The following is a 26,395-nucleotide window of genomic DNA, read 5'->3' as shown; positions in this document are numbered from 1 at the left end:
TATATTATATTATATTATATTATATTATATTATATTATATTAGTCACCATACGGTACATCCCTGGTTTCTGATGTAAAGTTCAATGATTCATTAGTTGCATATAACACCATGAAATACGTGCCCTCCTTTCTACCCATCACCAGCCTATCCCATTCCCCCACCCCCCTCCCCTCTGAAGCCCTCAGTTTGTTTCTCAGAGTCCATAGTCTCTCATGCTTCATTCTCCCTTCTGATTACCCCCCTTTCTATATCCCTTTCTTCCCCTACCGATCTTCCTAGTTCTTATGTTCCATAGATGAGAGAAATCATATAATTGTCTTTCTCTGCTTGACTTATTTCACTTAGCATTATCTCCTCTAGTGCCATCCATGTTGCAGCAAATGTTGAGAACTCGTTCTTTCTGATAGCTAAGTAATATTCCATTGTATATATGGACCACAACTTCTTTTTTTTTTTTTAAGATTTTATTTATTTATTCGACAAAGAGAGAGACACCCAGCGAGAGAGGGAACACAAGCAGGGGGAGTGGGAGAGGAAGAAGCAGGCTCATAGCAGAAGAGCCTGATGTGGGGCTCGATCCCATAACGCCGGGATCACGCCCCGAGCCGAAGGCAGACGCTTAACCGCTGTGCCACCCAGGCGCCCCCGGACCACAACTTCTTAATCCAGTCATCTGTTGAAGGGCATCTCGGTTCCTTCCACGATTTAGCTATTGTGGACAATGCTGTTATGAACATTGGGGTGCATATGGCCCTTCTCTTCACTACGTCTGTATCTTTGGGGTAAATACCCAGTAGTGCAATGGCTGGGTCATAGGGTAGCTCAATTTTTAACTTTTTAAGGGACCTCCACACTGTTTTCCAGAGTGGCTGTACCAACTTGCATTCCCACCAACAATGTAGAAGGGATCCCCTTTCTCCACATCCTCTCCAACAATTGTTGTTTCTTGCCTTGTCAATTTTTGCCATTCTAACTGGCGTAAGGTGGTATCTTAGTGTGGTTTTGATTTGAATTTCCCTGATGGCTAATGATTTTGAACATTTTTTCATGTGTCTGTTAGCCATTTGTATGTCATCATTGGAAAAGTGTCTGTTCATATCTTCTGCCCATTTTATGATTTATTTGTTTCTCACGTATTGAGTTTGAGAAGTTCTTTGTAGTTCTTGGATACCAGTCTTTTATCTGTAGCATCATTTGCAAATATATTCTCCCATTCCGTGGGCTGCCTCTTAGTTTTTTTCACTGTTTTCTTGGCTGTGCAGAAGCTTTTTATCTTGATGAAGTCCCACAAGTTCATTTTATCTTTTGTTTCTCTTGCCTTTGAAGATGTGTCATGAAAAAGGTTGCTGTGGCCGATGTCATAGAGGTTGCTGCCTATGTTCTCCTCTAGGATTTTGATGGATTCCTGTCTCACATTGAGTCTTTCATCCATTTGGAGTTTATCTTTGTGTATGGTGTGAGATAGTGGTCAAGTTTCATTCTTTTGCATGTAGCTGTCCAATTTTCCCAGCACCATTTATTGAAGAGACTTTTTTCCACTGGATGTTTCCTGCCTTGTCAAAGATTAGTTACCCAAAGAGCCGAGGGTCCATTTCTGGGTTCTCTATTCTGTTCCATTGGTCTATGTGTCTGTTTTTGTGCCAGTACCATGCTGTCTTTGTGATCACAGCTTTGTAGTACAGCTTGAAATCCGGCAACGTGATGCCCCCAGCTTTGTTTTTCCTTTTCAACAGTTCCTTGGCAATTCGGGGCCTTTTCTGGTTCCACACAAATTTAAGGGCTGTTTGTTCCAGTTCTTTGAAAAATGTCATTGGTATTTTGATCAGGATGGCATTGAAAGTGTAGATTGCTCTGGGTAGCATAGACATTTTAACTATGTTTATTCTTCCGATCCATGAGCATGGAATATTTTTCCATCTTTTTGTGTCTTCTTCAATGTCTTTCAAGAGTGATTTGTAGTTTCTAGAATATAGGTCCTTAACGTCTCTGGTTAATTCTGAGATAACATATGGTTTTGGGTGCTATTGTAAATGGGATGGATTCCCTAATTTCTCTTTCTTCAGTCTCATTATTCGTGTATAGAAATGCAATTGATTTCTGAGCATTGATTTTGTATCCCACCACACTACTGAATTGCTCTATAACTTCTAATAGTTTGGGAGTGGATTCTTTTGGGTTTTCCATATAGAGTATCATGTCATCTGCGAAGAGAGACATTTTGACTTCTTTTTTGCCGATTTGGATACCTTTTATCCCTTTTTTTGTTGTCTGATTGCTGTTGCAAGGACTTCTAGTACTATGTTGAATAATAGCGGCGAGAGTGGGCATCCTTGTCGTGTTCCTGATCTTAAGGAAAAGGCTTCCAGCTTTTCCCCATTGAGAATGATATTTGCTGTAGGCTTTTCATAGATGGTTTTTATGAGATTGAGGAATATAACCTCTATCCCTACACTCTGAAGGGTTTTACTCAGGAAAGGATGCTGTATTTTGTCAAATGCTTTTTCTGCATCTATTGAGAGGATCATATGAATGTTTCTTTCTGGATAAAATCTAAGACCCCAATCTATTTGCGAATGTTGAACCATACTTGCATCCCAGGGATGAATCCCACTTGGTCATGATGGATAATCCTTTTAATGTACTGTTGGATTCTATTAGCCAGGATCTTGTTGAGGATTTTGCCGTCCATATTCATTAGGGAAATTGGTCTGTAATTCTCCTTTTTGATGGGGTCTTTGCCTGGTTTGGGGATCAAGGCAATATTGGCCTCATAGAATGAGTTTGGTAGCTTTCTTTCTGTTTCTATTTTTTGAAATAGCTTTAGGAGAATAGGTATTATTTCTTCTTTGAATGTTTGGTAGAATTCCTCAGGAAAACCATCCTGGAGTTTTGTTTTTTGGAAGGTTGTTTATCACTGACTCAATCTCTTCATAACTAATTGGCCTGTTTAAAAAATCAATTTCTTCCTGTTTCAGTCTTAGTAGTTTATAGGTTTCCAGGAAGGCCTCCATCTCTTCCAGGTTGCTTAATTTATTGGCATAAAGCTGTTGATAAAAGTTTCTAATAATCCTTCCAATTTCATTGGTGTTGGTTGTGACCTCTCCTTTTTCATTCATAATTTAATTAATTTGGGTCCTTTCTCTATTCTTTTGGATAAGTCTTGCCAGTGGCCTGTCAATTTTATTAATTCTCTCAAAGAACCAGCTTCCAGTTCTGTTGATCTGCTGCTACTGTACTCCTGGTTTCTAATTCATTGATTTCTGCTCTAATCATGGTCAACTGCTTCCTCGTGCGTGGATTAGGCCTGTCCCTCTGTTGCTGTTCCAGCTTCTTGAGGTGAGAATATAAAAACTGCATTTTAGATTTTTCTATTCTTTTGAGTGAGGCTTGGATGGCTATGTATTTCCCCCTTAGGACTGCCTTTGCAGTATCCCATAGGTTTTGGACCATTGTGTTTTCATTCTCGTTGGTCTCCATAAATTGTTTAAATTGATTTTTGATTTTCTGGTTTATCGAATCATTCCTGAGCAGGATGGTTCTTAGTCTCCAAGTGTTTGAGTTTCTTCCAAATTTTTCCTTGTGCTGAGTTGCAGTTTCAAAGCACTGTGGTCTGGGAATATGCAGGGAATAATTTCAGTCTTTTGGTATCGGTTGAGACCTGTTTTGTGTCCCAGAACATGGTCTGTTCTTGAGAATGTTCCATGGGCATTAGAATAGAATGAGTATTCTTTGGTTCTGGGGTGTACTGTTCTATATATATCTATGAGGTCCAACTTGTCGAGTATTGCATTCAAAGCCCTTGTTTCTTTGTTGATTTTTTGCATGGGTGTTCTGTCTATTTCTGATAGTGGAGCGTTGAGGTCCCTGATTAAAGTATTTTTATCTATATGTCTCTTTATTCTGGTTAAGTTAGCTTGTGTATCTTGCTGCTCCCCTGTTGGGGGCATATATATTTATAATTGTCATATCCACTTGTTGGATACATCCTTTAAGAATAATATAGTGCCCTTCTGTGTCTCTAGCTATAGTCTTTAGTTTAAAATCCAATCTGTCTGATATGAGAATTGCTACCCCAGCTTTCTTTTGAGGTCCATTGGCATGAAAGATGGTATTCCATCCCTTTACTTTCAGTCCGAATGTATCTTTAGGCTCAAAATGAGTCTCTTGTAGACAGCAAATGGATGGGTCATGTCTTTTTATCCAATCTGCAACCCTGTGGCATTTATGGGAGCATTTAGGCCATTTATATTGAAACTGAATATTGAGAGATATGACTTTAATGATGCCATGTTGCCAGTAAACTCTTTGTTTCTATCGATTGTGACTTTCTGTTCTGTATCACTCTTGGGGCCTTTTTACCTTTATAGAACCCCCTTAATATCTCCTGTAGGGCTGGTTTCATGGTTACAAAATTGGTCAATGACTGGCGATTCTGGAAGGTCTTTATTTCTCCATCAATTCTGAATGACAGCCTTGCTGGATAAAGGATCCTTGGCTGCATGTTTTTCTCTGAAAGAGCTTTAAAAATGCCCCCCAACCCTTTCTCTCATTCCAGGTCTGTGTAGACAGGTCTGACGTAATTCTGATACCTTTGCCTTGGTACGTGAGAAATTTCTTTGACCTGTCCACTTTCAATACTGTATCCTTGGATCTAATATTTGCGAATTGCCCTATGACGTGACGTGGCGTAGGTTTGTCGTGGTGGAGCTTGGGAGGGGTCCTCTCTGCCTCTTGGACACGAATGTTTGTTTCCCTTGCTAAATTAGGGAAGTTTTCAGCTACAATTTGTTCAAATATCTCTTCTAGACCTCTGTTTTTCTCCACCCCCTCAGGGATGCTGATGATTCTGACATTGGAACGTTTCATTGAGTCAGTAATCTCCCATAACCTACATTCTTGCGTGTAGATTTTTTTGAGTCCAGATTCTATTTTAGCTTTCTCTTCTACTAACCCATCCTCCAATTCAGTGATACGTTCTTCTGCATCATTCACCTTGGCCGTCAGAGCCTCTAGTTTTGCCTGCATTTGGCTCATAGAATTTTTAATTTCTGCCAGATTCGCTCTCATTTCCACCCTTAGAGATTCTATATTCTCATTAACATTTTCGTTAATACTTTTTTCAAGTCTACACATCATCTTGACCATTGTTACTCTGAATTCCATTTCTGATAATTTGGTTATATCCATATCCATTAGTTCTGTGGCAGAGGCCACAGACTCATTGTCTTTTCTTTGCTGGGGGGATTTCTCCTTCTCGTCATTCTGATGAGGAGAGGTTGCGGGGCTGTCCAGAGCCCAAATTATTGACCGGGACCCAGGCCGTGCGCCCTTGTTTTATAGGGATCTTAGGGATGTGGGCTCCTTGATTTTTCAGCCTGCCTTCTGGGGGAGGGGCCTGCCGCACCGATACTCAGGCAACCCTGTTTGGGTAGAGCCTCCGTGTCCCCTGCGAGGGGGGATGGGGATGGGCACGCTGTGAGCCGGTACTTCCAGGCTTTTGTTCTCTGGCGGCCTTCCCTGGCGGTTTGCTGTGCCTCTTCTGAGAGTCAGAGCAGCAGTGGCCAATTCTCAGCCTCTGTCTCAGAACAGAGGGATCACGGACCGTTCTCCACTGATGTTCTGGCCACTTTAACTCCGTTACTGTTGGTGCTGCTCAAACCTGCAGCGTCCCGGCATGTGCGCCCCACACCCGGCGTCCCTGCCCTCACTTCCAGGGCCGGCGCGTCTCTGTCCTTTGTGTTTCTAACACCGCCAGCCACCAGCCACCCTGTGCGTTCCCGGAGCTCCCGGTCTCAGTCTGGATCCAGTGAGCGCACCGGAGCTCCGTTTCAGTCTGGCGGCGCACGTTCCCTGGCTCCGGTCTCGGTCTGCTCTCTCACAGGTGCCGGTCCTCGAGTCTACCCGCTCCCCCATGCAGGTGGCTGCTGCTTCCTGGCGCCTGAACGCAGCGGCTCCTTCCCCCTTCCTCTTATCTTCCAATATCTGTGCGTGGTTTCACGGTTCCCTGCTTCGTACCTCAATACTCAGCACTGGAGATGTTCATTTGTAGAGATCCAGATGCATCTTCCTGCGTCTCAGGCTGGTTCCGTGGATGTTCAGGCTGGTCTGGTACCTATCCAACTCGACTCAGGGGACCAGCTGAAAAAGGGGTCCCCTACTGCTCCGCCATCTTAACTGCAACTCCCACATTTTTGCTTTTTATCAACTTTTTTTCCTAACAGAGAGAGAACGCGAATGTGAGGTGAGGGAAGGGCAGAGGGAGAGAGCGAGAATCCCAGGCAGGCTCCTTATCTGCATGACTACTATTGATGCAGTTTCAGATTAAGCAGAGGACAGAGTTTTCTTGACCCTGTTGATGTTAAGAGATGCTAATCCATGCTCTTAAAGTACCCGTATACACTGGCCATTCAAACCTATGCCACACTCTGTTGTAGTTGTTGATTTTCTTGTTTATGGCACCTTGTTCATCTATGAATTCATACCATCTCTCCCAGAGACTAGCATCTACTGGATGATTAGTAAATATTTCCTAAGTAAGTGATTGAAGAAATAAATAAATCAGGGAACCACATACTGTTTAAAAAAAAATACTCCCTTACTTTTAACGTACAAATGAAATATATATCAGTCATAAATAAAGTATAATTCAATTTTTGATTACTTCTGAACTTTTATTACATGCATAACTCTGTGTGTGCAAATATTTTCAAACATTTGTAAAATGTAAACATAATATAATATTCTGTGTCTTGATTTTCTCACTTATAAAATAGCATGGATTTTACAGCTCTGCAGAAAAAAAATGTGCCATGTTATTCTTGACAGCTACGTAGTGTTCCACTGAATGGGTGTTCTATTTTTTTTTTTTTTTTTAGTGCGAGAGAGAGCGTGAGTGGGGAGGGGCAGAGGGAGAAAGAGAGAGAATCTGAAGCAGGTTCCACATAGCACAGAGCCTGACATAGGGCTCAATCCCACAACCCTGAAATCATGACCTGAGCCAAAATCAAGAATCGGATGCTTAACTGACTGACCCACCCAGGCACCCCTAGATGTCCTCAATTTTGCTGACAACTTTCTCCTCTACTGGGAACGTGCTTGTTTCAAAAATTTCGCTATGCTAAATAACTCTGAATATTTATAGTGGTGTACTTGTCCACTTTCTTCCTTAAAATCTATGTCTGTACGTGAAATCCTAAATTTCTTGGACTCAAGGATTTAATAGTAAACACATGGGGGGGGAGTCTATGTTGTGTACATTTTGTACCGAATTCTTATTATGGCATAAAAGGCTGAGGTTTTCAGCAAATAACTGGGTGTGATGTTCCTGGTTTCTGCAAACAGCTGCTTTCAAAAAGGGAAGAACATTACACTCCTAAAAAAATCCATTTATGAAAAAATTCAACTCTATGCTGACAAAATACAAGGCAATTGTACAAGGGTGAACATAGAGCTCATATACCACTGTTGGAATTCAACAGGAAGACTAAGGGCAGTTCTCACCTTTTTTTGCTCTTTTTTTTCTAGAGAGAATTAGAGAAAAGATTCGTTTAACCAAAAATAGTAACAACATCCTCATACCAAGAGAGCTAACAATAAGAAAAAATCCTCATACCTCAGAACCCCACCAAGTTATAATTTGTCCATTTGTACTGGCACTTTTCTAAGGATTTAAGTTTTGCTAGGAATGTAGATTTTCCCTTCTTTACAACTCTTTCAGCCTAAATGAAAGTTCTGGTCATTGGAACTGTGTTCTTCATGATGGGAAGTCATTGTGAAATTTTCTTTCCCTTTACTTTAAGGATTTGGGAATCTTTTAAATTTTTTTATTTTTAATTTTAATTTTTTAAAGATTTTTATTTATTTATTTGACAGATAGAGAGCACAAGTAGACAGAGCGGCAGGCAGAAGGAGAGGGAGAAGCAGGCTGTCTGCCGAGCATGAAGCCTCATGCAGGCTCGATCCCAGGACTCTGGGATCATGACCTGAGCCCAAGGCAGATGCTTAACCTACTGAGCCACCCAGGCGCCCCTGGGGATCTTTTTTTATAAAGAGTTCAAAAGGTGTTCTAACTTTGAGGAGGATATATTTAAATGGAAAGGAAAATAGGCTTGGAGTCAAAATGTCAGTTTCAATCCTTATTCTTCTACATAATAACCAAGTTGCGTAAGCCATTTAATTTATAAGCCTTGGTATTCTTATCTGCAAGATGAAGAAATTATTGTTTCACAAGATATTTGGCAAGATTAAACGAGGCAACCTGCCTGCAAGTATACAACACATCACCTGAGTAAAGAATGGGTCATCTACAATTGTTAGCAGACAAGATTGGCTTGATTTTCACTAAACCTTAGTTTCCTTCTCTTTGTTCATTACACGTCAGAATTCAGTATTTCCTATTCCCCTTTGTCCCTGGGAATGTTTTGCTTCCTCATGTTCAATATCTGATTTTTTAAAAGATTTATTTGCTTATTTTAGAGAAAGAGAGAGAACACATGCGGGACGGGCAAAGGGAGAGGGAGAGAGAGAATCTCAAGCAGAATCCCCAGCATGACCCTGAGATCATGACCTGAGCCAGAAACCAAAAGTTGGCAGCTTAACTGACTGCCCCACCCAGGAGCCCCTCAACATCTGATTTTTTAATGTGAATTTTTCTTAATTTTAAAAGAAAAAGTCTAATTCTTTCCAATTTTGATACCCATTTTCCAGACCTTATCATTTTGCAGGAAGTGAACAGACTTCTGCAATGTCTGTTTTGTCTCCTGGATATCCTCTTCGGCAACCCACGCACACTGACGATCCTGCTTTCTCGCACATGTACGGCATCAGCATATTTTAATGACCAAGGGAAGTGCCCTCATTCCTGCATTCCTGCCTGATGGATGGCTACAGCTGGTTTCCACCCCGCCTCCGAGTCTATGTTTCTGGTGTTAATACTCAAAGGAACACTTTTGCCCTGTCCTGTGTCCTAAGCGGTCTCTCTTACTTGGTCAGACTGCTATTTTCCCCCACTTAGTTATTCCTGATCCTTCACTATTTATTGGACCTAATTTTAAAATGACTTACTTTATATCCTGCTTTTTTTCTTTTAGCTTTACATCATAGTTGCCTGCACTGAAAATTAACTTATTATTGTGTGCAAGTTTGGCTGTGAAATAATGCAGCTGGAAAGCCAAAGCACCTAGCTCAAAGGACACGTTTGGAAATGCAGTGAAACCCCACCATTTGGTACAGTCTCCAGGGGCAACTTCTAATGTAATAATATCCTCAGATTTAAATGTTTTTAATTTTCTTTCACTTTATTACTTATTTACTCCTATCATTTAAAATAGGGTTATCTCACGTTATCTATTTAAAACAGGGTTTTAAAAACCTATTTAAAATAGGGTTATCTCAGAGTTTGTTTTGAAGACTTAAGTACCAAGAGCAGAGTTAATAGACCCTCCTTTTAAAAAAAAAAAAAAAAGTTCTCATATGATTTTGTATATAAATCTTACGACATTGTGGGGCACCTGGGTGTCTCAGTCCATCGAGAAGCCAACTCTTGATTTTGGCTCAGGTCATGAGGTCAGGGGCATGGGATCGAGCCCTGAGTTGGCCTGTCCACACTGTGCAGGCAGTCTGCTTCAGATTCTCTCTCCCTCTCCCCTCCCCCTCCCCATCTTTCTCTCTCTCTAAAATAAATAAATAAATCTTAAAAATCTTTAAAAAGATAAACATTAAAGATTTAATAAATCTTTTAAAAAAATCTTAGGACATTGTAATTAGCTAAACTCTAGATTAGACTGAAAATTCTTTGAGGGTAGGGACCATGCCTGTTTTATTCCTCGAACTTACCACAGCTGCTGGCATGGACCAAGCTGCATGAACCAAGTTACGGAATGAATGTGCTAAAAGATCCATTAAATGGAAATTTTCTCCATGGTATACTCAGACATCATCTTAGAACAAGACTCAAATGAGGGATTGTATAAAAAAATGTTAAACAGAATACTTTGAAACTAAAATATATTCTTTTATTAATTTATTCAGGAAAAATATTTTCATGTAGTGCTTAATGTTATGTGCCAGGCTCAAACAAATTTCTGATATATGAGTGGCTCTTAACTCTATCCTATGACTAGTTTTGTAGAACTAAATTTTTTAAAAGACTTATTTATTTAAGAGAGAGAGCACATGCATGCAAGTGCACAGGGGGGAGGGGCAGAGGAAGAGGGAGGGAGAGAATCTCAAACAGGCACTGCTGAGCATGGAGCCAGACTTAGGGCTGGATACCAACATTTAACTGACTGAGGCCAGGCACCCCTAAATCTTGTTTTTGATAATTTTGTTCTGGCGTTTACATTCTACATGTCTATTGATATTTTCTCTCACAATTTTCTTTACAGATCTTGATGACACAGTTTTACCTTCCTCTGTATTTTATCCCAAAGTCCTGACTTTTTTAGAACTGAGCTTTTCTTTACTGTCCCTGAGTTTCACGTGCTATTAGCTACTTATTTGGTAAAGGAATTTCTGTTAGATTATTAATAGATATTAATGAGTTTATTTGTTATTACTCTGTGACATAATATTTGTATTTTTACCTCAGAATCAGCTCATTACCTTTTCCCCCATAATATTTCCTGATTCAGATAAAGTTTTCCCCAGGTAAAATTGCTTTGTACACATTTTAGCTTTATGTATGAAAAGGTAAAATTTGACACATATTTCAAAAATTGTTTTATCCAGATGGTTAAATGTTATAAATATCGTCTCACCTAAAGGTGAAGTTTTTACTATCTGCAAGTATCCTAGTAAAAACTACTGACTTTTTAAAATTTTTTATATTATTTTACTTTTTCCTCAACAACACAAGCCCCCAAGGACTTTTTTTAAAAATTTAAATTCAGTTAATTAACATAGAGTGTATTATTAGTTTCAGAAGCAAGTTCAGTGATTCATCAGTTGCATATAACACCCAGTGCTCATTACATCAAGTGCCCTCCTTAATGCCCGTCACCCAGTTTATACCTTCTCTCTACCCCCTCCCTTCCAGCAAACCTATAGTCTGTTTCCATGTAATTAAGAGTCTCTTATGGTTTGTCTCCCTCTCTGATTTCATCTTGTTTATTTTTCCCTCCCTTCCCTTATGCTCCTGTTTTGTTTCTTAAATTCCACATGCGTGAGATCATATGATTATTGTCTTTCTCTGATTGACTTATTTTGCTTAGCATAGTACCCTCTAGTTCCATCCAACTTTTTAAAAACTATAAACACAAAGTAAGTTGTAGGAAACTTTTGGTAAAAAAAGTGACTAGAAGCTAAAAGTCAGGTTTGATTGGACAACTTTTGAAAGAGGGTCAAAGAAAAGAAAAAGAAAATTAAAAATCTGTGGAACCATTTTTCTAAATTAAAAATAGTAGACAGGAAAAAAATATATATAAAATAGAATGTTTCTATATGCTGAGAAGTAAGATATAGAGTGCTATAGAACTAAGTAGAAACCTCAAATATGCATGCGGATTTTAAAGATGTCTTTTTTAGGATGCAAGTGGCTGGAATGATCTTCCAGGACTGTGGCAAATAACAGAATTCATGCTTCTCCATCCTCCTCTTACCAGTTCAACCTAGCAGACCAAGAATTCAAATTCCTGTTCACGGTGATTCCATTTACGTCTCAGCATAAATACTCTCATTTCTACAAGGTCCCACTGGAGCTCCACGTGGGCTGTGGCGTTAGGACCCATATCAGCGCAACTATGTGGGGCCTTTCATCCGTTCCAGGTGGTGGTTTTTCTCCTTACTTGTCTGATGAGAAGTTTAAAATTATCTTCCCTGTAACTGTGCCCATACAAGTTGAACTTTTTGACATTCCTTCAAGACACATACTATTCCCCTTTCTGAAACCACTAACCCTTGAGTCTCCTTTCAGCCACACTGTGCATGTTGCTGGAAATTGCAGTGGTTAGTTAAGAGTGAGGCAAGAACTTGTCATCTCTAGCATTTCTTTAGAATGTTTTCACAGGGACTGGAGATTATTTATGCAATGGGCTTTTTTTTTTTTTTTTTAAGTGGGATGGAAAGAATGGGAAGTCGCCTTTTCTTGGTAGAATTGCAGTGTAATTGCTTCTGGAATTAGTAATAATGATGAATTGTTACACAATGATGGGGAAGTTCTGAGTGGGTGACCCAGAGAGACACTGAGGCTGGATTTTGTTCTGCTCCCAATGCTCATCTTGCTTATCTCCCCTGGCTGTGATCACTGCTGGAAAAAATTGAGCAGATAGAAATCATTTTAAATAATAATTTCAATCCTCATCTGGGCCTCCTGTTTTGTTATGCACTCACTCTCCCACAATCTGTGCTATGTCACGTGTTCATATTTCTCACACAAAAATGAAATTACTTCACTGAAATTCTACATCAATTCATTATTGACCTCTACATCACAAATCCAAAAAACTCTTTTTAGTCATCTCATTTGATATGTCAAATCATTTGACACATGGATTGTTTTCTTTTTGTGTTCCTAACATTTTCTTGACTATAGGGCCTCACTCTCCAAGATTTTCTCAACGTATCTGAGCATTCCTTCTCTGTTTCTCTGGGAAACTGTTTTTTTTCCTCTGTCCCATCATTCCACATTGGAGCTTTTTGGATGTTCATCACTACCCATGCTCTCGGGGTAAGTGATTTTTTTGATTTTTACATCTTCAATTGCCAGCTAAACACTTTGAAACTTACATCTCCAGCCTAGTTTGCTTCTCTACAATTCTTAATTGGGTGTATATTGCTTTCTCATTGCTTCCTCCTGGATGTTTCAAAGAGACTTCAACTGTCACATGCCCACTTGTAACTCACTGCCTTGCTTTCCAATCTTCCTCCGGAATTCCTTAACATAGTTAATGGCAACCTTATGGGTTGTTCAATCCATCATCTTGAATCCTCTCAAGCCTCATCATCAACCATCACAGTTTAACTTTTAGACTACCAGTGTGTATTTCACCCATGTCCACTTGTTTTCTTCTTCCTCTTTTCTTGGATCTCAGGTAGAGACAGACGAATCAGTGATAATCCTTTGGCTATGGCACCTTGTCATTATTGGTACATATATACACCTTATTTATTTATTTAGTCAGTCAGTCAGTCATTTTTTAAAAAAGGTTTTATTTACTTATTTGATAGAGAAAGAGCACAAGTAGGCAGAGTGGTAGGCAGAGAGAGAGGGAGAAGCAGGCTCCCCATTGAGCAGGGAGCCAAATATGGGGCTTGATCCCAGGACTCTGGGATCATGATCTGAGCTGAAGGCAGATATTTAACCAACTGAGCCACCCAGGTGCCCCTAGTCGGTCATTCCACTATAGGAATAATTGAACACAGATGAACTCACCACCGCATCCCATCATCCACACCATATGTCACTCTTATTGAACACTGTAAGAGTCTCCTATCTGGCGTTATTACATCTACTTTTGCCGTTTTGTGAGCTCTTTTTATAACATAGCCAGAGTAATTGTTGAAAATGGAAATCTGATCATATTACTACTCATTCGCAACCACTCAACATCTTCTTTATGCCCTTAATGAAAAATTCTTAACATGGCCTGAAGATCTCTTTTATGAGATTTGTTTCTGCCCCGCCTCTGAACTCATCAAATGCTAATGTCATCCTGTTTCTTTACTGCGATTATCCTGGATTGTTAGTCCCTACAGTGCATCAGTCTATTTCTTACCTCCTGAACTCTCAAAATGCTTTTCCTTCTGCCTTGAAAATCTTCTACTTTTCCATTGTTGCTGTCTAACTGATCCTTTGGAGCTCAACTTAAAGAACACTGTTCCTGGGTGTCATACAAATCCTTCAGAATTGTTTGCAAAATGTTAAGTCTCCTTGCTATGTTCCTGACCTCCATCTTATATAGAATACTCTATTAGCTTGTTTCTGTCTATCATTCCCCCTAGACTGTATGCTCAATGAGATTAGAAGCCTTGAATGAATTAATTTCTAATGCATTCCAAGAAACTAGCAAAGTACTTGACACAAATAACATTTAAATATATTTGTTTATTAAATGCAAAAACAGAAAATATGGAGTAGAAGTCATATTAGACTGAGTTCAGTTAGATGAAAGGAAAGCAAATTGTGAGTAAAAACTGCTTTTTAATAAATAAATTATAAAAGGGAAAAGTTTGAGTTGCAAGTCTATGCTAAAGAACACCGGGAAACTCAAATATCAAATGCTGAGGGTATTGAGTACAACATGAAATCTAAGCTCCCGGGGATAAAATCAGAGGCCGGATTGAGAGCAAAAATTTTCTATTACAGGAGATTGGAGAAAGAGCAAGAAAAGATTGTGAACAAGGAGAAAAGTCAGTGTGAGATTATCCATAACTTGTAATTCAAAAGCTGTTCTGTACATAGGGTGCAGTTGTGTTTGACTAGCTTAAAGAACAAAATAAAGGGTAGGAAAATGATAGTTTTCAGGAGGCCAAAAATCTATAGCAGCATTTATAATGTTACTTTTAGAGAAAAACAATTTAGACTCAATGGAAGAGTAATACAGGCTAGTTAAAAACCATAAAACTATGATATTAGATAGCTTAGCCATGGCAACTCTTGGAGTAAAGAGAAAGATATCCAATCCCTGGCTGGTAGTAAAGCAGTATGAAAACTATATCTTGCTTCTGTCTTCTACATACTGCTTGAAGCCCTCATTGATTTGGAGATGTAATCAAGATAGTAAGTGAAGCATAAATAGAGCATCTGAAACAAATTACTGGAATTACTTTGGTACATGACAAAGGCTGTCACAAGGCCAGAGCAAAGCAGAAGTCCAATTACTAGAATTGGAGAAAAAATACCAGAGTATGATGGAATCAAAGCCAGCTATTAGTCAGTAAGCAGCCTGTGACGAGCTACTCATCTGCAACATGCACACTTCATATGTTCAATGTAATTGATGAGTTTGCAAACGCGTAGTTTAAACTTGTGCTCAGTATGCTAGAGTGTTAAGCAAAAATAATCTGAGAACAAGGGCAATATTAAGTGAGGGCCAAGAGCACAGAGGAGTCAGAAGACATTGCACTCTGGGGTTTTGAGGGGAAAAATCAGATGTAAGGGGTGAAGAACTTTGCAGAAAGCCTTAAAAATAATAACTGAAGAATCTGAAACCAAAGGAGTTTGGGCACTCTGTCACAAAGGGTGGAGACAACCATTCTCCATAAACTGCAACAAAGACTAGACAATTAATGTGACTGCTTATTCAGTAATTGGTAGAACCTAAGGAAAGAAAAAGCTGAATTTGAGCTTGCTTAGCTCTCTGGAGACGGTATCTTAGACACATTAGGAAGAGAATACAGATATTGTCTATGGGTGGCTGGTGGAAGACAAAGGAGAAAGCATGAATTTGTTTCTGATTTGTATAATCATACTATAAAACTGCAATTTATATGTAGAGATTTTAAGCACAGCAGTAAAGCTCATTTCATTTTAAACCACGAGGTGAAGCTAATGACTTCATTAACAGTAGAAGGGACACAATGACAGTATGGGCACAGTGGCTTTGCTAATAAGCCCCAACTCTGTTTCAAAATTCAAAAGGAGTTCCAAAATCTGGTACCACCCTCCTTCTCTATTTCTCTTCCTTCTTCCATACTGCACAGGCCCATATAAAAATGTCACAGATTTCCTACCAAATTATATTCTAATTTCTAGATCTACCGACATTTATTACATATCTAGTTCCCCCAAACCTGACTCTCACCGGAGGGTTTGCCCTGCCCCATGAATTGTTGTAAACATGGAAGATGGGGCTGCCTTCTCCCTTTCCTTGATCTTCTACTAATAATGGCTCACTAAAATTTTCTAAACAACTGTATTGAGGTACAATTTATATACACTAAGCTGTACATGCTTAAAGTATTCAATTTTTTAATTTTTTTTAAGTTTTTTTTTAAGATTTTATTTATTCATTTGACAGAGAGAGAGACAGCCAGCGAGAGAGGGAACACAAGCAGGGGGAGTGGGAGAGGAAGAAGCAGGCTCCTAGCGGAGGAGCCTGATGTGGGGCTCGATCCCAGAACGCTGGGATCACGCCCTGAGCCGAAGGCAGACGCTTAACGACTGCGCCACCCAGGCGCCCCCGATTTTTTAGTTTTGATATAGGTGTATACCTGAAGCCATCAACACAATGGAGACAATGAACATATGACTTGCCCCAAAAAGTTTCATCATAATTACTCTCTATTGTAACCCCCCCTTGCCACCCTTCCAGTCACAATAGATTGATTTGCATTTTCCAGAATTCTATGGAAATAGAATCACAAAGTATGATTCATTCCTGCTGTAGCATGTGTCAATAGTTCATTTCACTGCTTGTTAACCCATTCACCAGTTGAAAGACCTTTAGTTTGTTTCTAGATTTTGTCTATTACAAATAAAGCTGGCATCTTCATGTACAAGTCATTAAATGGACATATGTTACCATTTCTCTTAAGTGAAAACTGGAGAACTTGTTTAATTAAAAAGAAACCTGTCAAACTGATTTTAAAAGAGGTTGCATCATTTAATTTCCCGTTAAGACTGTATGACCGCTCCAGTTCCTCAGCATTCTCAACAACATGTGCTGGAGCCAGTCTTTGTAGTTTTGCACATTCTAATAGGTATGTAAGTTGTATCTCATTGTGGATTTCTCACTTGCATTTCCCTAAGGACTAATAATGTTGAGAATCACTCCATGTGCTTATTCGCCATCCTGTACATTCCTTGGTGAAGTGTCTGTACGTAATTCTTGTATTATTTTTTAAATAAGGCTGTTTTCATAGTATTAAGTTTTGAGATTCTTTATAAATTGTGAATGTAAGTCCTTTATCAAATACATGATTTGCAAGTATTTTCTCTCTCAGTCTGTGCCTTGGCTTTCCTTCTTTCGTGACTTTGAAGAGCAGAATTTTTAAATTTTGAGGCTATCCAGTTTATCAAATTGTTATTATATGACTCATGCTTTTGGTATTAGAAAATCTTTGTGGAACCTAAGGTCATAGAGATTTTTCTCCTCTGTTCTCTTTGAAAAGTTTTGTAGTTTTAGGTCTTCGATTTATGTTTCTGATCCATTTTGAGTTAATTTTTATACTATATGATGTAAGGATTGAAATTCATCTTACTTCACTAATTGGGAGCTGGCAAGAACCAATGATAAAACAAAGCAAAACCAAAAACAAAGCAAGGGGTCCCAGTTGGGCCAGGAGGAGGGTACAGGGAAAGACATGATGGGGACAAAAAAAAAGAAAAGAAATTCACTAAAGAAAATCTTTTATCTGTAAGTCAGACCCTGAACAACCCTTCTCATCCCCTCAAAATTTGTAAATCTCAATGCTCTAAAACTCAAAGAGTACTTATTACTGAAAACCTAATATCCCTCCCTAAAAAGACTTCCAAAAAAGTAGTAGCCTACTGTAGTGATTTTGTTAGTGCTGAGGACAAGCTTGCTTTAAAGGCCACTATGATTTTAGAGGCTGGCTGGGTTTCTTCAACCCTATATCTCACCTTCAGAAGTACCTCTTATGGAAAGGACCCCATGTCAGAATAATTGAATCTCTCCCAGACCCACAAAATAGAGCAACAAAGAGCACCCCCCCCCAAAAAAAATCAGACTTTCCTTTAATAGATAAGGAATCTCAGGTTCCACAACACAACCTACATATGCAAAGTGCAAATTTCTGGGACTTCTCTCACTGACACAGAGCCCTGTCCTATTATGTTCAGAGAAACTGTGTAGAGAGCAGCCCCCTCCCTGTTGGGAGCCTGCTTCCAAGCAAATGAGCACCACTGCGAACTAACTAGATGAAGGTGTTGGGAGGGGACTGAAGTGCCAGGGTCACAGGGGAGGAAGGTGAATCCTTCCTCTCCAAGACCCAGCAGGGAATAGAGGATATGGGTGTAAGTGAGAGAGGTAGGCATGCAGTTTTAACAGCTCATCCTGCTAAGGGGTCTAAAGTGCCAAGTCAAGCTGCGGGTGGCCTCCAGAGATTAGAACCGTATGCTAGATTGGGGTAAGTGTGCTGCAGTGGGAGGAAGCCAGAACCATAGGGTAGCAGTGAAGAAGGGGTTTAGAGGACAGTAATATATTATCAAGAGCAAAAAGCTGACCTAGAACACATCAGAGTTGCAGGTTGGAGAGGAATCTGCCGGTTCTCTTCTTTTTCTAAGGTGACAATTGGTGTCATTTATTTGTCTGTCTTTTTAAATGTAAGAGTTTAGTGTTATAAATTTCCCCTAACGTAGTGTTTTAGTGACATCCCACAAAGTTTGATGTGTTTTGTTTTCATTTTTATTTATTCTGAAATATTTTTTAATTTCCTTTTTGATTTCTTCTTTGACCATTGGATTATTAAAAGTGAGCTATTTAGTTTCCAGATATTTAAAGTTTCCTAAGATATTTTTGTTATTGATTTCTAATCGCAGTCCTTTTTTTTTTTTAAAGATTTATTTATTTTAGAGAGAGAGTGAGAGCAGGGGGAAAGGGAAACAAGCAGACTCACTGCTGAGAGGGGAGCCTGACCTAGGGCTGGATCCCAGGACCCTGAGATCATGACCTGAGCCAAAATCAAGAGTCAGACATTTAACCAGCTGAGCCACCCAGGAGCCCCTAATTTCATTCCATTGTGATCAGAGAAGATATTTTGTATGATTTGAATTACTCTGAATGTGTTGAGAATTTTTATATGTCCAGAAATATCATTTTAGGAAATGTTTTTGCATGCACTTGAAAAGAATGTATATTCTCTTGTTATGAATAAACTGTTCTCTACATGTTTATCAGGTTAAGTTGATAATTTTGTTTAATTCTACTATCTTCTTACTGATTCTCTGCCTAGTTGTTCTATCAATTATTGAGAGAGAGAGAGAGAGAGAGAGAGAGAGAGAGAAGTCTCCTACCATAATTATGGATTTGCTATTTCTTCTTGCAGTTCTATAACTTTTTGCTTCATGGGTTTTGAAGCTCTCATGTTAATTTCATAAGCATTTAGGATTGATATGCACTCTTGATAAATGGACTCATTTACCATTATGAAGTGGTTTTCTTTGTCACTGGAAATCTTTTTTGCTCTGAAATCCACATTCGCTGATTTTAATATAGCCACTCTGCCTTTCTTTCCATTGATGTTAGCATGGCATATCTTTTTTCATAATTTTACTTTTAGCCTATTCTTTTCTTTATATTATTTAGGCATCGTATAGTTGACTTGTGCTTTTTAATTCAAGCTGCTGATCTCTGCCTTTTAGTTGGGTATGCCTAGACCATTTACATTTAACGTAATTATAAATACAGTTGAGTCCAAATCTATTATCTTATTCTTTGTTTTCTGTTTGTCCAATCTATTCTTCATTCCTTTTTTCTCTCTTTATGGCTTCTTTTGGATTAAATACCTTTAATGCTTACCCAACTGCAACACCCAGGCGCACCAAGATGTTTTGTGTTTTACGTTTTGTCTTGGTAGCAATACTGAGGATGATTGGAGGCAGGGGTGGTAATAGAAAGGAGGGCAAGAGTAAAATGCAGCAAAAGTAGAATATTATTTTTTAAAACTACTGAGAGCATAAGAAAAGCCTAATTGAAAAAAAAAAAATAGTAGGGGAATGGAAGGAATAGACCAGTGCAAAATTCAAAAGATAAAAATCTTAGTGAGCAAAAAATTTCTGCTTCCATTAAAAATGAAGAAAAAGGAAGTGCATTTATTCTCCCACCAAAAATTACTGCAAAACAGACAAAATAGGTGAAATGACAATTTTCAAGACACTGAATATCAGGCAACAAAGGACAGTGACCCATGAGAGGTGATAAACTAACAAGTTAAGTCCCATGATTACTCTGGTTTACTGCCTTGAGAGAGTTTCCATGCCAAGGAATATGCCTTTATAATATAAAGTTCAAATTCTTTAACATGGTACAGGATGCCCTTCTTCATGTAAACTTCATGTTGCAGTTTACCTCTGCAACAATAACAGCATTATCAATCACATTTGTCATGGTAACAAAAAATATGTATTATCAAGTGCCTACCCTTTGGCAAGGGCTGGTGGATGTCTTGTTGAAAAAGAAGACACGTTTCCTATCCTTGGTGTTTTAAGACCAGCAAGTGAGATGAACAATAAATAATTATGAAAAGTATGAGTTATAATCTTCAAAGCACAGGTTACCATGAGTGCAAATTTTCCTGAATAATTCAAGGTTAAGTTTATTTTTCCTAGTGAAGTGGTGTTTAACGAAGATACAAAAGCTCGATGAGTAAGGATTAGCTCCAGAAAGACAGTGGCGGGAAGCAGTACACACGGAAGGAATGAATGTACACACGGAAGGACCAATGTAAGAGATTAGTCATGTCTAAGAAATGGAAAGAAGCCAGTGTGCCCTTGTTGACCAGATTGTAGTGAGTATCTCCTTGCAATACTGGAGATGCTTCTTTAACTCCCCTGTTCTGGCCCACCACTAATACCTGAGAATATTTATGCCATCACAGACCATCAAATTTCCATGTTTTCACATGGCTGTATTGTTTTGTATGTGTCATTTCTTATGCCTTAAATCCTTTTATCTTTTTCTTTGGGGCAAAGCCCTTCTCATATTTTAGGACACAATTTAAGCATCTTCTCACAGAAAAGAGTTCTCTGTACTGTTCATTCCTCTCTCCCGGTTGATATGACCATTTTTTCCCTCTGATTTTTCACTCTGTGCTTTGAACCTCTGTTTATTATTGCTAACGTATATGTTTCCTCTCACTTGAATTTGAGTTATTTAAACCTAAAATAATGTCTTGTAAATGTGTATATATGATTTGTGAAATCTGTAATGGTCATGGCTAATTTTATTGCAGCTCTCCATCTCATTAGAAAAAAAAAAAGCAAGTTCTGTCTGTAGACAGTCTACAGAAAATTATTCATTCGGCACATTTGATTATAGTCATAGTATTACAAGTGATTATAATGGTAAGGCATTATTTAATTATGATTTGCTCATTTCACTTTAGTTTTTCTACATCACTACATAATTGTCATTTCTGTTTCTATTAGTCCAAAACAAAATACTGAAATCAAAATATTCATTTCAATAGCAATAGGACATGAGTTAATATTTCCCCTTAATTTTTGTAAATCTGTAGTAAATGTTTCTCAATTTCTTTTGGCCATTTCATGTCCCATAGTGAAGAAAACATGAGTATGAAAGGGAACCTCAGTTTATGAATGACTTCCCTTTTTTCATTGACTGACTCCACCTCCATTATGTAGCCTTTCTGGGTTTTTTTTTTCGGTTTGTTTTGTTTTGTTTTGTGGAAGTGAGGTGATTTTTAGAAGTCTTAGTGGTCCTCCTCTTTAGCAGAACATTTCCAAGGAATAATACAAGAAGATATAGATATCATTAAAACCTTGGACTGGACAAACTCAGAATGGTCCCCCATGGAAACTCTGGATCTGCTGGTAAACATTTCTCATTTATTCTCATTTACCTTTTAATGTAGTATAAAGTTAGCAGTCAGTGGATCTTATTTAATAGTGATTGGCATTGGGAGAGTAAGGAAGGGGAAATGGGCATTAAGCTTTAATGGCAGTAACTCGTATCTGCCATAGATTCAAAATTGAAGATGGGGGATAAAGATTTGGCATAAAAAAAAAAAGATTAGATTTGGCAACAATTTTGTAAAACTGCTGAGGTAAAATTAAGAAAGGAGCTGAAATGAACTGAATTGAATTGAGTAGGAAAACAACAATTGTTAGAAAACATAAATAGACCATACAGGAATGAATATTGATTGCAAGTTGATCACTGAGGGAAATTTAGAATAACATTCCTGAGTGTTGAAATCTACTTCATGATTTATATGGAGATGTTAAATTCATTTAGCATTTTAATTTTTTTTCAAAGTTTTTTTTTTTTAAAAAACATTTTGTTTATTTATTTGAGAGAGAGAGGGAGCACAAGCAGAAGCAGAGGGAGAGGGAGAAGCAGACTCTGCTGAGCAGGGAGCCCGATTCGGGACTCGATCCCAGGACCCCAGCATCATGACCTGAGCCATAGGCCGATGCTTAACTGAGCCACTGAGGGACCCGTTATTCAAAGCTTTTTAATCACAGTATAGCATACCACATGAAAGCACACGTCCTAAGCACACAGTTCAGTGACTTATCCCAAAGTGCATGCTTCAGTGTGGCTAACCAATGCATTCTTGCCTTTACATGAGTGTCGGGTTAGAGTAAGAATAAGGAGTAAGAGTAATAAAAGCTTTAGAGCTTTATGCTCTATCTAGGGATAAAATCCAGTATTTTGGTTTTTCAGATATATTCCATCAATGTTCAGCTACTGTTTAGCAGGTACTGTGCCAGGTACTGGTGAAGTAGTGTTGAGCCTGATATATAGAATCCATTCCCTCCTGGAAATTACCACCTAACCATCTGGGTCCAGTGGGCTTGGAGACGGGGACCTCAGTAGCTGACTATCATTCTGTGGCCCTGCTAAGCTTTTTTGATGCTTTTTCAGTTTTCCAGGTTTTACGGTCTGCTCTTGAAATTCTTTTCCATCTGCAACTTGCTCCTAATTCCTCACCCCTAGGTTGCCTCTAAACATGAACATTTCCGAAGCTATTTCACTGAGAATATGTGATCCTGGGTATGAATGTTTCCTGTCCACCTTGCCATTTAGAAGGATGGGTTCTTTGTCTTGGTTTGACTTTCCTTGTTAACCTCAAATCTCTGAAACCATCTCTCTTCTCCAAAGTCTCTTTTTGGGAAGGCAATACTTTTGTCTTTTTCTTTCTTTCTTTCTTTCTTTTTTTCCCACCACAGACTGTAGAAGATGTTTCGCCCTCTTGAGGTCCTCCACTGTGGCTGTGGTCTTAGTTCTCAGTGCCTGTTTGATCACCAGTTCTCTAGGTGAGTGCTTTGTCAAATGCAAATAATTCTCCTGAAGGTTCTGCAGCATCTCAAAACATGCTGCATGATTTCAAAGGATCAGATATTAAAAGCACAAAATAAGATCCTAATCATGTGACACCAAAATATGAACAAAATAGCATGGTTTCCCAAAAAATAAAATAAACTTTCACAGGAAAAAAATGTGCATTTTGCTTAAAGATTTAAAATAATATCTACCTAAAAAATAGGAAACAATACAGAGAAGAAAAATACCTCAGAATTACTGAGATGAAATGGAATTTGAAGAACGCTTTAATAAATTCGATTGTCAAAATTTACCTTAAAATGTATTGAGGGAGGCCAGATAGATATCAGTGAGACCATAGGTTCCTATGTTAGTTAAAGTAATCGTAGGATGGCAGCTGAGACATTGGGGGTGGGGGGTGGTTTGGCAGAGGGAGAGAGATTTTTTTCATGATGGGAGATAAATATCTCCATCTCAACTTCCATTTAAGTAGAAAAGTTTCAGCCAGATTTCAACTAGTATTTTAAGAATTCTTGGTGTTTTCCATATATATGTATAATGGGCATTAAATTCCTTAAGGCTAGTCTTTGCATCCTCATCATGAGTGAGCCTTCTTTCTATCAATCTTAAGAATTTGGAGAAACTTACATAGCTCATACGTATAAAATTTTGTAATATATTACTTACATAGTAAACTCTCTGTGGAGATTATATAAATTGACATTATAAAAAATCTCACACTTGCGTTACTTAGCTTAACTGGTTTTATGTCCTTTCTTCATCTGAAGCCTGTGATGCTGATATATGTAGTTGCATTCCCATGAAATAGCATCCTTCTATTGTATCATGGATGAGTCTGGAATGTTTCTCAAATCTGGCTTTGAAAAATAAATAAGTAATCTAAGGAATAATAATTCTCCACTCGTTCTTTGGATCCCGAACAATCGTTGCCTTTTTGCATCGTTGCAGGGGGAGCCGAGAAGGAGCTGAGGCTAGCAGATGGTGAAGACAAGTGCGCCGGGAGAGTGGAGGTGAAAGTCCAGGAGGAATGGGGAACTGTGTGTAATAATGGCTGGGGCATGGATGAGGTCTCCGTGATTTGCAGGCAGCTGGGATGTCCCACTGCTATCAAAGCCACTGGATGGGCTAATTCCAGGGCAGGCTCTGGACGCATTTGGATGGATCACGTTTCTTGTCGAGGGAATGAATCTGCTCTCTGGGACTGCAAACATGATGGATGGGGAAAGCATAACTGTACTCATCAACAGGATATTGGAGTCACCTGCTCAGGTAGGATTTGTGAAAGTCAAAGCCTCGACATGAAATGTTTTGTGGGGGGAAACTATGTAGATGGGTTAAAAATGAAAAGGAACCAGTTTTCTGTAAGTCATCTACTCATATATAAAATCACCCAATCCGTTGCTAAAAGACCAGAAGATGCATGACAAGCTCCATTAAAAAATCGAAAAAGATTCTGAATACCACAATCAATGAGGAAGTGACCAGCCTCAATTTTATAGTCAGTAATCTTACTGTAAGTCTCTACTCCTACATAAAAGTATCATGATATCTAAGTGAATTCTTTGTCCTTTTTCTCAGTAACATGCTGCTTTTGTGCATTGACCTTTTTGTCCATTCACTGATAATGAACTTACTGAAGTGAGAAATAAATATTCCTAGAACTAATCCTTTGTTGGAAGAAGGATGTTTTGCCAAGTATAATTGCTTTTTCCAGTGCATAATGTTATTTATTTCATTTAATGGTGGTTTGTTGTGGGGTTTTTTAAGATTTATTTATTTATTTTATTTGATTGAGAGAGAGAGAGAGAGGTGGGGGAAGGGCAGAGGGAGAAGGAGAGAGAGAGAATAGAGAACAAATCCTCAAACAGACTCCCTGCTGATCACAGAGCTCAACACAGGGCTCGATCCCAGGACCATGAGATCATGACCTGAGCTGAAATCAAGAGTCAGATGCCTAACCAACTGAGCCACCCAGGTGCCCCAGGTGGTTTTGATTTATGAAACATTTCATAAATTTTATCTCAGTTACCCTTACAATAACTCAGAAAGTTCTGTGTCAGACCTTTCTGCTGTAAATCCCAAGGTCATATTTATGACCCAATTCAGATTCTTGGGCTTCCCATTTCTCCTTGTTCATTTCACTGGCCTCTCTCTGAGCCTCTTTCTTAAAGACCATCTCCTCCATGGGACTGATTTTTAGAAAGGACTAATCTCTCCCCAAGCATCGCGGTGTATTGGGAACAACACAGGCTAGTATCTAGGAAAAGTGCAGGATTCAATTCCAACTCAGAAGCTCATGAATGTTATTTTGATTAAGTTGTAAAATTTTTCTAAACTTCAGTTTCTGAAAACTCAGTGCTTTAATACACGTAGAGCTCTACTTTTTCCTTCTTCCTTCCATCCTTGCACTCTTCCTCCTCTTCCTTCTCCTCCTCCTCTTCCTCCGTCTTCTTCTCTTTTACTGTTAATCATTACAGGGGAAAGAAAGGGAATAACAATAGTAACATCTACACGGAGCATCTACAGCAAAGTTAAAAACCGTAATAAATCTTGCCAGGCTCAGGGAGCGTTTGTGGCTCGGTCGGTTGAGCATCAGACTCTTGATTTTGGCTCAGGTCATGATCTTGGGGTGGTGGGATCGAGCCCCGGTCTGGCTCCATGCTCAGCGCAGAGTCTGCTTGTCCCTCTCCCTCTGCTCCCCCCCCACTCTCTCGCTCTCAAATAAATGACTACATAAAATCTTTAAAAAATTCTTGCCAGGCTCCTACTATAATTATTGCAGCCTACAGAGCTATTTAAGCTCAGACATCAATGTAGCACTTTTAACTCTTGTTTTCTGTTTTTTCATAGTTCAGGATAGAATTAATCAAATTTGCTTATCGAAGTTTATATAGCAAATGCACCAACTGGTGCATGCCTAGGCCCCCAAGGGCTCCCTAGTTTCATGAGGTTTCAGAGGCTGTATTTCTGAGATTTCCCCACCCTGACTAATGCTCAGTCCTCAGAGCCTCTACTCTTGGGAGGTTTTGTTATTATCACACTCTCAGGGACAATAGAGTATAACAGGAGAATGAACGCTGGTGTTAGACTGCTTTTTCTTTTCACCTTCTGGCTCTACTATTTTCTAGGCATATGATCCTGTGACAGTTAGGCAAACTGAGAATGCTTATTGGTGAAGTAAGGATAGTGGGAATAACACATAATGCTCAATGTTGTGAAGATTGATAGCACAGGTGATACACTGAGAACATCAGATGTATATTTTAATTGTGAACTATTATTTTTATGATTATTAATTGTCCGGAACAAAAAATCCTGTTAAGTAGAGGCCTCTGCCTGGTATTTAGAGCTTTTAAAAGTGAATCCCTTTCTCAAAAAGAGAGCCCCTAAACATTTTGTTCAAGCTCAAAGAGTTTTTGTTTTTTACATGTCCCCAGATTTCATCCCAAATCTCCTTTTCTTGGGT

The 26,395-nt window shown here is 38.8% G+C and overlaps 2 protein-coding genes across 6 annotated transcripts in view; one reads left to right on the top strand and one right to left on the bottom strand.

Moving 5' to 3' along the window:
- Positions 1-11,727, bottom strand: part of LOC148107749 (uncharacterized) — a 39,454-nt gene extending 27,727 nt beyond the window's left edge. Inside the window, exon 1 of the mRNA XM_087855911.1 lies at positions 11,655-11,727. Coding sequence (XP_087712037.1) covers positions 11,655-11,727 — 73 coding nt within the window. The remainder of the gene's footprint in view (positions 1-11,654) is intronic.
- A 9,558-nt stretch (positions 11,728-21,285) lies between these two features.
- The window catches only part of CD163 (CD163 molecule), a 31,557-nt gene continuing 26,447 nt past the window's right edge, over positions 21,286-26,395 (top strand). For 3 of the 5 annotated variants that reach the window (XM_087855582.1, XM_087855581.1, XM_045781291.2), the window contains exons 1-3: positions 21,286-21,452; positions 22,815-22,901; positions 23,878-24,198. In XM_087855582.1, coding sequence (XP_087711708.1) covers positions 21,422-21,452; positions 22,815-22,901; positions 23,878-24,198 — 439 coding nt within the window. In that variant the 5' untranslated portion in view covers positions 21,286-21,421. The remainder of the gene's footprint in view (positions 21,453-22,814; positions 22,902-23,877; positions 24,199-26,395) is intronic. The other 2 variants (XM_087855580.1, XM_087855579.1) reach the window with 1 other exon arrangement.

This window comes from Ursus americanus, chromosome 25 (genome assembly GCF_024610735.1).
Source record: "Ursus americanus isolate L20-20 chromosome 25, mUrsAme1.1.p, whole genome shotgun sequence".
Classification (NCBI taxonomy): domain Eukaryota; kingdom Metazoa; phylum Chordata; class Mammalia; order Carnivora; family Ursidae; genus Ursus; species Ursus americanus.
Note: the sequence above shows the minus strand (reverse complement) of the source record. Positions and strands in the feature narration are given on the sequence as shown.